The sequence below is a fragment of the Furipterus horrens genome, unplaced genomic scaffold (assembly GCF_987537825.1).
Source record: "Furipterus horrens unplaced genomic scaffold, mFurHor1.1.pri manual_scaffold_13, whole genome shotgun sequence".
In the NCBI taxonomy this organism is placed as follows: Eukaryota; Metazoa; Chordata; class Mammalia; order Chiroptera; family Furipteridae; genus Furipterus; species Furipterus horrens.
Genome location: NW_028327183.1, coordinates 19,003,016 through 19,016,527, shown reverse-complemented (window position 1 = coordinate 19,016,527; position 13,512 = coordinate 19,003,016). Strand labels below are relative to the sequence as shown.

The 13,512-nt window shown below is 42.3% G+C and overlaps 1 protein-coding gene across 1 annotated transcript in view; it reads right to left on the bottom strand.

Annotated features, from left to right (window-relative positions):
- The window catches only part of HYDIN (HYDIN axonemal central pair apparatus protein), a 280,489-nt gene that overhangs the window by 26,597 nt on the left and 240,380 nt on the right, over positions 1 to 13,512 (bottom strand). Inside the window, exons 62-69 of the mRNA XM_090260317.1 lie at positions 12,996 to 13,138; positions 10,809 to 11,027; positions 8,979 to 9,139; positions 6,714 to 6,811; positions 5,701 to 5,908; positions 4,329 to 4,541; positions 3,721 to 3,859; positions 2,728 to 2,893 (exon numbers count right to left, since the gene is read on the bottom strand). Of these exons, the coding sequence (XP_090116443.1) occupies positions 2,728 to 2,893; positions 3,721 to 3,859; positions 4,329 to 4,541; positions 5,701 to 5,908; positions 6,714 to 6,811; positions 8,979 to 9,139; positions 10,809 to 11,027; positions 12,996 to 13,138 (1,347 nt within the window). The remainder of the gene's footprint in view (positions 1 to 2,727; positions 2,894 to 3,720; positions 3,860 to 4,328; positions 4,542 to 5,700; positions 5,909 to 6,713; positions 6,812 to 8,978; positions 9,140 to 10,808; positions 11,028 to 12,995; positions 13,139 to 13,512) is intronic.

Below are 13,512 nucleotides of genomic sequence, written 5' to 3'. Positions count from 1 at the left end.
ACAGGGACCTTCCTACCCTGGAGGGACTCTAGAGCTCCCGAGAGCCTGACTCCACCCAGTGCCTGCTCCTTACTAGGTGGCCCCTCTGCCTGAGTCACAGTTCTCCTGGGATCCTGGTGACACTGTTTTCCCTCCTTGTTTCTTCAGACCCAAAGCCTTCCTGCTTTTGTTAATGGGGGCTTTGCCTTCCCTGGCAAGTCCCTTATCTCTGCTCATATTTTTGTAAACCACCCATGCATGGAACTCTTTAAATTAGACTTCGGGTATATTATAGCAGTCCTAACAGGGTTCTGATTAATATATCAGCTATCACTGTTTTGCTTTTTCTTACTTTCCTTGACTATTACAGAGCATTTATTTTTCCACATGAACTTTTGAATCATTTTATCCACTCCTCCTTCCACCCCTACAACCCTTGGGGATTAAGTTTACCATATTTAGCTAATAATTTTTTTAGTATAAGTATGTCCCAAATATTGTATGGGGCATACTTATACTGACATACTAAAATTTATTCGCTGTTATCTGAAATTCAGATTTAACTATGTGTCTATATTTTACCTGGCAACCTAGCTGGGATTCTACTTGAAACTTGATTAAATTTGCATTTACTTTAGGCAGAATCGACAAATATTCAGATCTTCTTTGGGGACATTTTAATAAGATTTTATAGTTTTCTTCATATAGGTCCTGTGCTGTTCTTGTTATGTTGACCCTTAGGTATTATATAGGTCTTGTCAATACTAAATAAAATTTTTGTTTCTGTTTCTAGGAGCTTGCTGCTGAGAGAAAGAGACACTATTGATTTCTGCATACTTATTTTGCATCCAGCCACTTACTAAATTATCTTGTTGATTTAGTATTTGTTTTGCTTTTTTCTAGAGCCCCTTGAAGTTCTCTATGTCAGAAGTGACCAGCCACAGCAAAATGAGATGGTATTGTTTCTTTTTCCCCTAATGTTTATGCCAATTATTTAATTTTTTTGTTTTATTGTATTTACTAAATTCACTAAGAAAGTGTTCAGTAATAATGGTGATAATGAGCAGCCTTGCCTAATTCCTGATTTTAACTGATGTGGTTTTAGTAGTTTATTATGAGATAACATTTGCCTCTTGATTTTGGTTAACCTTTATTAAAGTGTTTTCCCCTATTCCTATTTTCCTATTATAGTTTTTGTTGAGAATGTCTGCTAAGTTTTAGCAATGACTTTCAGTATGTATTAATATGATCACATGGTTTTCTTCTTTAAACTGTTAATGTAATGATTATATCGAAATGCACCACCCTTGCCTTCCTAGATTAAATTCTGTTTGTCTTGCTGTTATTATTCTTATGATACATTAGTCACTTATTTTTGAAAACCTTACTAAATACCATAATTTCTTCCTGCTTACTTATATATCAGTATAATAAATGAATGGAAATGTTACACATCAAACTGTTAACACTGGTTGTCTTTGATGGAAAGGGAAGGATGAGATAGGATGCATGGGGAGAAATTAACTTTTTTCTTATACAATACTACATTTATTTTTATAAGTAAAAAATTGAATTACTAAAAAATCCTCTGGCTTTAGTTGTATTTTACACAGACACACACACACATACACACACACACACACTTAAAACATACATGTGATAGATTCATAGGGTTATAAGGGACCTGGCAATCACTTTCTTTATTTCTTTCAGGTCTCTGCTCAAATGTCATCTTCCTACTGCCAGCTGGCATTCTTTGTTCTCTCTAACCTGCTCTATTCTTTTCTAGAACAATAGTCAACATCTCACATGGTGTATACGAGGTCTGTCGAGAAAAAGTCCAGCCATTGTTAATGTAACTGAGAAAGGTTTGTGTGACATTGATGTAACCTGGCAGCTGAGGAGAGTGGGCTGGAATGCTCATGTGTGAACAATGATGACTTCATCATACTAGTCAGTGGGGGCAGCAGATGCCACTGAGTGAGCATGTGTACTGTGTGGCCGTCACATTCAAAATGACTGAGCGAGCAGAACAATAAATCTGCATCAGATTTTGCATTAAGCTTGAATATTCCTTCAGGGAAACTCTTTGGATGACTCAGAAGGCCGCAGCTATGGGCAGCTGGTGACTGGCAGCTTCATCACAACAATGTGCCTTGTCACGTATCACATCTCATGCAGAGTTTTTTGGCAAAACATCAAGTCACCCAGGTGACTCAGTCCCCCTACAGCCTAGATTTGGCCCCCTGCAACTTCTGGTTTTTCTCAAAACCCAAATTACCTCTGAAAGGGAAGAGATTTCAGATTGTTGAGGTTCAGGAAAATATAATGGGGCAGCTGATGGCGATTGGGAGAACTGTGTGAGGTCCCAAGGTACCTACTTTGAAGGGGACTGAGGCATCATTGTCCCATGTACAATGTTTCTTGTATCTTCTTCAATAAATGCCTCTATTTTTCATATTACATTGCTGGATAGCTTCTGAACAAACCTTTTATTTTGCTGTTTTATTTGTAGGTACTCTACTTCCTATTATATAACCATCGTGAGGGTAGGAACTTTGGCTTTATCCATTGCATCCTTTGGTTCCTAGTGTATGGGTTTAGGGGATACTTGATGGCTTTTTTTGTGGCTTTGTAAACAGTGAGGAAGGTCCTCAGACATGCTCCTGGAGCTCATTGCCAGGTTGGTCCCACTCGCCTCCCTTATAGGTCATGCAACTCCCAATGTAAACCAACAGGCAGCCTTACCAACGAGGAGACAACTGAAGTTGAGGTGGGACTTGTTCAGGTTGATGAGAGGGTCAGAGGCTTTGCCTACCAGCAGGAAAGGGACTGTGATATTATGTTCTGGGATTAAGAAAGTCCAGAATGCTTCTGTGATGTTCAGATGCAAAGGTGTGAACTGGAAGACAATCTACGAAGAGAGTTTGGAACAGAGTGGTAAGAGGCACTTCTGTTTACTTACTCCATGTGCCCTTAGAGGCTTGTCAGCACTGTGGTTACTATGGCTGATGTTACCAAGTCATTATTACCTTCCCAAAACGTTTGAGGGAGTTGGCAACCCTGTGCCCACTTGTCTGTGTGGTGGTCATCTCTGGGGAAGCACTGTGGCCAGCCAGCTCTGGTGCCCAGAATTCCCTGTCATGGTTCCCTTGGCCTGCTTCATTCATTTGTATGACTTTCCAGAAGGCATCTGAATTTGTAATTTCTGTTTCATGGATTTATTTCTGCCCCTAAGATTCTCTATAGGACTTACAAGACATGGGGCCCACAGATCTATTTTGGCCAGTGACTTCATGATTCTTTAAGCTGGACCCCCTAATCTATATCACTGTGGAAACAGTGGGATTAAGGCATGAGACGTAACTCCAATTTTCTGTTTTGCCCTTCGGCCTGACCAAGTGAAAACATATCTGTGTCCTTTCACTGCTGTCAGTCTCTTGGACAAAAATAACACTGTCATATAGTGTCCAGGCACTGATGTGTATCCAGCTCCCCTTCCCTGCTTTAATACTCTCAATTTTTAAACTCCAAAGACTAGAAACCTGCTTCTCCACGGCCAACCAAGAGAACTCAGGCCTGTCCTGTCAATGGGGATTGCTTAGTGTATATAGTAGCCATCCTTGATGGATGCAGCCTTAGTCTGTTCTGCCTAACTCTATCTCTACAGCACACCTGCTATGCAGAGAGGGATGGAATGATTAAAACCCTGGGTCGAGTAGTCCTCATTCACATACACACCTCAGCTTTCTTTTCAGGGTGGATGAAGCCCTTCTCTGTAAGGCATGTGAAGGCTGGAGGGTTCTGGAGACTTTCAATTTCTTCAGAGATCCAGCAGAAGGAGTAGGTGCTAGTAGTTGGGTTGAGGATTGTAAAAGTCCTGGCCAAGGGGGAAGGGTAGATAGCAGAGAGTGAGAGAGGGGGTTGAGGATTAATAGAAACTTTCTTAGGACCTGCCCTACCATGGTCCCCCTATGTGGGAATCAGAACTGTTCCGGATACTTTGCTACTGGAGAAGTGAAAGCTACATCTTACTTGGGGGTCCAAAGTATGGCTGCAGTGCTGGACTTTGGAGTAATAATGAGGCCAAGGATCCTTCTGTCCCAGACATTCTCTGTGGTCAAGGTGGAGGTCAGGGCTTGTACTATTATGCCTTCTAAATTCCCCACAGTGTCAAAACTAAGGAGACAGAATTCACTTTTTTACTGTAGCAGCTCTCTCAAGTCCAACCCCAGGATATCAAGCCTATTTCAAGGAACCCATCTAGCTCATTCTCTGAATTCTTCCTCTGAGTTTTTTAGAAGGATTGACTAATAGGAACTCAACTGATGCAAACCTAAGTAACTCACCGGAGATTCTTCCCTCCTATGCCCACACTGGTGAACTCGATCACCCGGGTGTTTGGATCCAGAGCCCCACCACCAGGCCCTCGGAGATCTGGGTTGCGCCGATGACCACTGATGTAGTCTGAGTCTTTCAGGTCAAAATGACAGGTGGGCAAGAAGCTTCGCCCTTTTGCTGACAGGACTGGGCCTTGCTCTCCAGGTGGCAGGTTGGGAATCCTGAGAGGATAAGGTTGCATTTATTTACTTATTTATTTATATTTTATCAATCGTTGCTGTCTTAGTTGGTTAGAAATGGATATTACATCTACTAAAGTGTGAACTCCAGGAGAGCAGAGGCTGGGTCCATCTTAGTCAACCACTTAAGCTCAGTGCCTTGAACGGTACATGATACATAGCAGGTGTTCATTAGTTAACAGTTGGGTGAATGCATGAATGGGCTGAGTATGAGGAGCCTGAATTCTGGTCCCTTCTGTGTACCCAGGTATGGCCTCAAGTGACTTCCTCCAGCAGGGGTGAGAAAATCTCCCGCTGAAAATGAGCACAGAGGCTTACCCTTTGGGCTCTCTCAAAGGCATCTAGTGGGATATGAAAAGTGGGGCAGAAATCCTAAAAAAGCATCCTGAGCTCCTAGGAGAAAGTGAACTAGATGTGAGCAGACTTCGAACCCCAGGTCCAAGTTTAGGTGGCCCAGGTGCAAGTGGGTCACATATAGGTCTCTGTCGCACTCAGCTGCGGTTCATGGAATTCTTCTGTAAGGTGGGCATTCTCCATGGAGCTTTCCTGGGAGTGAGTAGCACATCACGGACTTCCATTACCAGGGGTTATTGGATTGGTCTTTCTCTAACTGGGCCTGGTCCCCATCTCTTTCTTGCTTACTGTGAACGAGGTCTACCACCTCCACTATCACCACCACCTAATGTTTGTTGTGCTTAATGTGTGCCAGGCACTGTTCTAAGCTTCACTGAATTACCTCATCCAGTTTTAATGACAACTCTGCAAGGTGTGCAGTGTTATTTGCATTTTACAGTTAATGAAACCTAGTATCAGTAAAGGTACAAGAAAGCCTCCCCAAGTTCATGCTTGCCCCAGGACTGGAACCTACCTGGCTACCCAGTATTTTGTTGCCCAGTGGACGTCTGTATGTGGCCGGGAAGGGAAAGGTGGGCCAGAGGAAGAGTCTAGAGAAGGTTGATGAGCAATACAAAAGACCAAATTCTCCTTGTTCTCCAAAGGCTAACCCGCTTGACTCTCTTCAAAGAGAAGTGTGGCAATTTGGGGTCGTGGAGGGGTCTTGGGTTGGAAAGAATGGTGATAGTGGTGGGAGAGAAGAGGGATAGGAGCTGCAGAGCTGGTTCTGGGGAGCACATCTCCTTACTGGCAGCAAAGATTGCTCTCGAAGTCTCCAACCTCCAATGGGGAGAACTTCACTTTGATCTTCTGAGTCTTCCCCACGGGCACAATGCCTGAGACGGGCTCCACAGAGAAGGACACGGGGAGAGCTTCGTTCCAGTGGTCCATGGCGCTGTTCAGAGTGCTGCCCGTGTGCAGTGTGCCCTGGCTAAGCTGATCTTTTTGAGAGAAACCTGGGGGCAGATGGAGAGCCAGTGATATTCTGCATTTGCAGTGGGAGGACAAGGAGAAGGCAGCCTACTCACAGGTCCTTAGGGACCCTCTGTGGGTCTGTGGGTTCACCTCTTCCAGCAGATATACTTAACTTTGGTCACTAGGGGTAAGAATTGACTCATAGCTCTCACAGGTGACTCATGAAAAATACTGCCATTAATTCCATCAAGTTTTCAAATTTGTTTCCTTTTGGCTCAAGGGAGTGGGTCAAGTAGATGTCTGTGGGTCTTCTGCCTCAAAATAATAGGCTGTGAACATCACTTTTGGGGAATCAGTGTTTTAAAGCAGGAGTTCACAATCTGGGGAGTCCACGGGTAAGGGCCCACTTGGAAGGTCTGGGAATCTGCAAAATTGAGGCAGTAGTAATGGATACATTCCTACTGAGTGCTGGGCCCCTTTATTAAGTCCTTCTCGTGTATCAACTGCAAATTGGGCATGCTATGCACTTTCCTGGGGAGACAGCTCATAGCTTTCATTGTTTTCTCTAAGGGTCTGTAATGTCCTAGAAGGTTAAGATATAAAAGAAAAGATTCTTAGGGATCTGAAGGCACATGGTGCCCATCTCATGCAGGGCTGGGGTCCAGGCTCCAGGGGGGCAGAGGTCAAATCTTGAGCTTCTCAGGCCCTTTTTGGCTCTGCCGATTTAGGAGGCCTCTGCTTTGCTTCTGGGGCTACTGGAGCAGTGCTCACTTCTCCATGGACAAGGCTTTCTACTAACTGGGGACTCAGTTCAAACCCTGGCTTTTTACCTGTCGTCGCATTTACCTTGGCTATCTGGCATTGCAAAGCTGACAGTCTTGGCTGTTTCTTCTGAGACCCAGTTGAATTCCAGCTGCACATTTCCTGTATTAATCAGTTCCAAGCTGCAAACAGATCAGAGAATGGAGTTGAGAAATGTGCTGCAAGTGACTGCTGTCCTGTCTGCACACGCATCATCTACACTGTTATTTTTTTCTTCAAGTCAAGTCACTTTGTTTTTAAATATTTCTCCAAAATGTAAGTTTTAAGCAATTTAACTGAAATTGGGCATTTGATGTACCAATTATATTTCCTTCCAAAACACAAAATATATACATAACTCTTCAAAGTGAAAATATCCAAATGTTTAGCCCTGAAACCCCTCTGGCATAGCACTGGCAGGCCGTGCGGTGAGCTCTCAGCGTGTGTCATGGTGATCCTGAACAATTCTCATGAGGGAGGAAACAAAAAGCTACTTCACAGGACAGTACCTTCCTGGGGTGCAGGTTTCATAGCTCCTTCCCTTCCTGAATCCCTTCCCACCACCAGAAACAATGTCCCTGTCCTCACAAACCATCTGGTCTCTTCCTGAGATGCTTTCACTGGCTGAGACACAGACTTGTCTCAAACTGCGAATTGGTGGAGTCTTTTCTTGCTTCAACTTTCCCTGATCTACAACAAGAACTGGCAGGGAGGAGATTTTTCTGGAATCACTGTTAAACTTGATCATAGACAGTGACAGCCAGAGGACGAGGTCTTGATATAAGAAAATGATTGTGTAAGAGAAACACACCTGCTCTCCTGGTTTTAGGGGAGTAGTAGAAGCTGAGAGTTTGGAGTGAGCATGACTAGGGTGGGCCTAGAGAGTAGACCTCCATTATCCCATCCAGGTAGACCATGCAGGTATGCCTGAAGCCAAGTACTTTGACTTCAGGGGCTTACATTTATTGTGTGAATTTATAGGTAGCGATCTTCCTCCAAAAGGAAATTTTTATGAAGTGGAGAAATCTTAGTGGCATAGAATAGTCTTCATAAAAAGAAGTCCTGGTTTAGCTTAAGGGCCAGATGGTGAAGCTTCTGGGCTTTGGGTGCAGTAGTAGGCCTCTGCGGCCACCACTCAGAGATGAATGGGCGTAGCTGTTTACAAAACCCGGTGGCTGACTGGCTTTGGTCCTCAGGCCATAGTTTGCTGATCCCTGCTCTAGGTGTAATGGGCGTCAGCAGGAGATCCCACTCCTTTCCTTAAGTCTTTTGGTTCTATAATAATTTGAGAGGACACTTTAAGTGCAACAAATGCAAAATAAGTTGAACAAATTGATTACTAATTTTTACAACGTAGAAATGTCAGTGGTTTGCAGTTTTGTTTCTGTAATTCTTAAAGACTAGTCACAGGCCTCCTCTCTTTGTATATGCTGATCTCTCTGCCTAAAAGGCCCCTTTCTTCTCGCTTCTTCACTGGGCTACCTCTTATTTGCTTTCCAAAATTCAGGTGGGGCACCACTTTGTCTGGGAAGCCTCCCCTGACACACTGTCTCTCCCATATCTTGGGCTACCTCCACAGGACATCATGCTGCACCATCAATTCATTTATCTTCATCTATTCCCTTGTCCCCCGCTCAAGACCATGAACTCTTTGAGAGCAGGACCCATGGCATCTGAGTGTGGGTGAGGGTTAATATAACCCTTTGTCCTTCTAAGGGCAATTTTCACTCTGAATTAAATTTTTAGCTCAGTTACCCTGGAAAATAAAGGAGAAATGTCAGCTGTGTTATTAGGCAACATTGTTTATAGTAAAAATGATCCCTCTTCAGTAAGTTGCATCTAGTCTGGGAGGCATTATGATTATCTGGAGGGAAGCTATAGCTTTGGGGTTCTCTGACTCTCGTAACAGGGCATGTCCCCTGCTGCAGACTATACCTATGTGGTGGTCATGAAAAATGTTGGCTTCTGTTGGTCATGGGGCTTTTTAACTAGGATGGACTATATTGTCTGAGCTGTCACCCAGTTGGCCAACAAGGATAGTTTCTGGGTGCCAGTATGGATTGCTGCAGAGACTATTCCTGTTGAACCTGGTCACCTGATGCCAGTTTCCTGGTCCATATCTTGATTTCAAGGGTAAACTTCAATTGTTTTGTGAGTCTGAACGTTTCATTGGACCCACAAAGACACTCTGATGCATGCTACAGATCACGCCTGGTATGTGTTGCTGTAGACACTGAATAAATGTTTGGTAAATGAGTGAATGAATGATGAAATAAAAGAACTTCTGTTGGGAGGCTTTTGATGACTCACTCAAACACTCGGGTCTGGTAAACTAGTGTGTCCTTGAAGCGCACATCGCTTGTTTGGCACTGGTATGCTGCGAAATTCACATTGGCACTGATCTGAAGCTGCAGTTCTCGGTAGTTTTCTTCCAGTACTGAGTGAGCAGGCTCAGGATCCGTCTCTACCACCTGTAACAAAGGCAGCCTGTCCTCAGTGACGCAGAGGGACGCAGCTGTCTCACAGGGACATTGTGGGGGAATAACAGTACACTATCCTGCTAATGCAAATTAACACCAACTCGTAAACTCAAGTTCCAGGACAAAGGATAAAGGCAAAGCTAAAATGACTCGTAAATGGGAAAAAAAAAACCCAAAAAACTACTGAGGGCATTAGGACTGCACAAATATGAGTTCTGGGTCAGATGGACTCCAAACAAGGTAAGAGAAAGAAAGTTATAAAGAGAGGAACACATATTAATAAAATAGAAAAATAAATCTAAAACAGAAAGGACCAACAAAACCAAAACTTCCTTGAAAAGAATTAAAAGATCTTTGGTAAAATTGATCAAGAAAAAAAAATACAAATAATCAGTATCAGAAATGAAAAGGAGAGGGCATTGTTATTGATCCAAGAAATTTAAACATATAGTAAGAAAATATTATGAATAATTTCATGAAAATACATATGAAAACTCAGTTGAAGAGCAAGTTCTTAGAAAAATAATGTAATAAAATTGACTCAAGAAAAAATTAAAAACCTGGAGAGTCCAAATACTATTAAAGAAAACAGATAATAGTAAAATTAATCTTCAAATCTTAAAGACATAAATAGAGCAATATACCTTGTTAATGGAAAGGATGAATTAATAATGTAAAATTGTCAGTTCTTCCTAAACTGACTTATAGATGCAATCCAATTCCAATGACCTTTACATCAGGGTTTTCATAGTACAGTTGGCCCTTGAACAATGTGGGGGTTAGGAGCACCAAACCCTGTGCAGTCAAAAATCCCTCTATACCTCTGACTCCCCCCAAACTAAACTATTGTAGGCTACTGCTGACCAGGAGCCTTACTGATAACATTAAGTTAATTAACACATATTTTGTATGCTATATCTATTATACACTGGATTCTTACAATTAAGTAAGATAGAGAAAAGAAAATGTTATTACGAAAATCATAAGGAGGAGGAAATCCATTAACAGTATCTATTGAAAAACCCCGTTATAAGTGGACTTGCACAGTTCAAACCCATGTTGCCCAAGGCTCAACTGTACTTGATAAATGGGTTCCAAACTTATATAGAAAAATAAAGGGCCAAGAATAACTAAAACACTTCAGAATAAAACAGTATTGAGGAGGGACTTCCCTTCCAGACATCAGGCTGATTAGGAAGCGACAGAAATTAAAGCAGTGAGAAACTGACACCGGGATGGACACACTGGCAGTCACGTAGAATACAGAGACAAGAAACGTCCTAGGCACATACAAAATTTAGATGACAAGGGAGTAATGGCAGGTTATTCTGGACATCTGAGGGAAAAAGGAAACAACTAAAAGAGACTAGCCATGACATTTTTTGAAGAGGAAAAAGGTGGGAGGACTTGCTCAACTAGATATCAAGACAATCTAAAGTTCTACCATTTAAGATATGTGGTCCATGTGGTACATGTAGTATGGATGGCAGGTGGCATGCTTGGAAGTTCAGTTTGTCACTTTAAAAATCAAAGTCATATGGAATGGGAACTTTTTCTTATTTTCCATAAAAGAAGAAAATGATGAGACATCACACGTGAGAGCAGTAAGCGTCCAGGCCTGGTCAGCCTAGCTAGATTTGTGATTGAAGTCCCTACTCACTTTTCGTTTCGCAGTGAAAGTCCCAGGTGTGTTTCTGGGCACGTCCACCCACTTGACTGTGCGCATGCGGTCATCCCAGTCAGGAACCTGGTCCGCAGGTTGCTGAAACATGATCTTGGACAGCTTGCACTTGACCCTCATCTTCTTTGGGTTGATAGGCACGTCTGACTTCATGGTTACCACTACATCCTTGGCACACCCAGGGTGGAGGTGGCCAATCTGGGGAAGAGCCTGGTGTTAGTATTTTTGGAAATTCAATCTTGAGGACTCTTGCTATCTAATTCTGCCATTTTAGAGGAGGGGTAGAGCCAAAAGTCTTGGCAAAAAAACAAAAACAAAACATCATTTAAGTCTGATACATAGATTGTCTTAAATATGTATAAAAGCTTCTTATATAGAAATATAATCATATAAACAAGAGCAGCTAATGTTTATCACACTGTTACTTGCTTCAGGCATATTTAAACCTATACACAATTCTATCAATCCCTACAACCCTATAAGATGTATAGCTATTACCCCTACTTTACAGACAAGGAAAATTCTAACTTGCCTGAGGTCATACCATTAATAGTGGAAGAGCTGGATTCAGACCCCATGCTTACCCACCTGTGTTTCTTAATCAATATGACCTATCCTGCACGTGAGCAGTTCCCAGAGTGTGATCTGGTGACCCTTGGGATCCCTAGGGCCTTTTCAGGAGTCCACAAGGTCAAAACCATTTTCATCATAATATGTATTAAGATTTTGACCTTTTCATTCTTATTTTCTCATGACTATACAATGGAGTGACATATGATATAGCATTAGACTGAATACAGAAGCAAATATGAGAATCTGGTCTTTTCTATTGGGTCAAATATTAAAGAGATTTATAAAAATATAAACTAATGCCACTATTCTCACACAATTTTTTTATTTTAGAAAACATAGGCATTTTCATAAGACTATTATATTTATACTACCATGTAATGGGTTTATTATTATATTTTAAAATGAATAAGTAAATGCATGTTTTTAAACATTCTCAGTTTTCTTATATGGTAAATATTGACAGATATGGCCCACATAAACAAAAGTTCTTTGGAGAGTCCTCAATAATGTTTAAGAGTGTAAAGAAGTCCCGAGATCAAAAAGGCTGAGATTTGCTTAAGTATACCAGATACATGGGAAATCCAATGTGGGCTGTAGAATAAAATCATTTATGATTTTGCACACATAAATACACACATGAAGAACCCACAAACATACCATGTATATGTGATAGTCCTTTCATGTTTCTGAAACACTGCCTCCTCTAGAAAGTGAAGGGAGAAGAAAGCTTTGCACTTCCCAAGGCCACAAATGTGTGTGTGCATGCATGAGTGTGTGTATGTGCATGTGTGAGCGGGGTACATGTGAGTGGATGTAAATAGACTACAAGAAGCATATCTCTGCCTACTTAAACTAATTATTCCCATCCCTCCAGGAAGGAAAACGTCCTCCTGATAGCACTCAGAGATTTAAAGGTAGGGTCCCCTCCTTGCTCTATCCCCTTAGAGTTCCGTGTTTGAAGACTTGGTGGCTGGAACGGAGCAGGTGGCAGTGGGAACTCAGAAATCAACTCTCTGTGGAGAGCAACTGCTGGCTAGAAGAGGCTACAGTCTGCTACCATGTTGTCTAGGTCTCAGTCAACATTGAGCTTCGGTCAGGAATTCATAAAATGTGTGCTGTGAGCTGCTAAAAGAAGGGATTAGAAAATTCCGGGTAAAACACCAGCTAACTAGGTTTTACTATAGTACGCTGAAGGGCACTGGGGATCTTTAAAAGAAAGATGTAACTTGAAATATTTTCTAAATCTCAGTCGTCCACAGAAACCATCACCCCATTTTATCTTCTAGTGAACCACTTTTGCAAGACTAATGCTTACAGAACAAGGGGGACACAAGTCTACACTCTGGAATAAGAAGACTGGTACCTGTTTCCATCCACACAGGCTTCCATGGAATTCCTCAACATCAGCCTAGCAACAGTCTTGGCAAACCTTATTCTCTGCTCTTAGATCAGAGGGGGCATGAACAGTGTCCTCCAATACTAGGTCTGAGTGAGGTTCATCCCATCCTTTGTATCCATGGAAATGTATACAATCAAATTGAGTTTGGCTTAGGCCTAAGGAAGTCCAGAAAACAGTGAATGACTTTCACTTACCTGTGGAGAAAAGGAAATTGTAGCTAAAAGGGGCCATTCAAACCGTATCACATTCACTGGGCTGTGGTTAGTGACTGTGAAGCTCACATTATAGCTGTTTCCAATGTGGCAGTCCCCAAACTGAATGTGGTCCACCAGAGCAGCTGAGGAATACAAGCAGGGGGCTGGTGAGTCCTCCTGGCCTCCTAGGACTCCTACCTGAAAGACATTGTACCTCACCCTCACGCAACTCCTCCATTCTTGGATGTTTCTATGGGAAAAACCTGGAGTCCTGAGCAGTAAGCTTCCCCTCCTTAGGGAATCTACTCACGCATCTATCCATCCATCCATCCATCCATCCATCCATCCATTTGTCCATCTGTCTGTCCAGCCTTCCACCTTGGCCGCCTAAGGTTTAGGGTGGCCAGATAAACTATAGGAGTCCCTGTTAATTTGAATTACAGATAAGCTGTGAGTAATTTTTAGTATAAATATGTCCCATGTAATATTTTGGGGCACATTTAAACTTTAAAAAAAT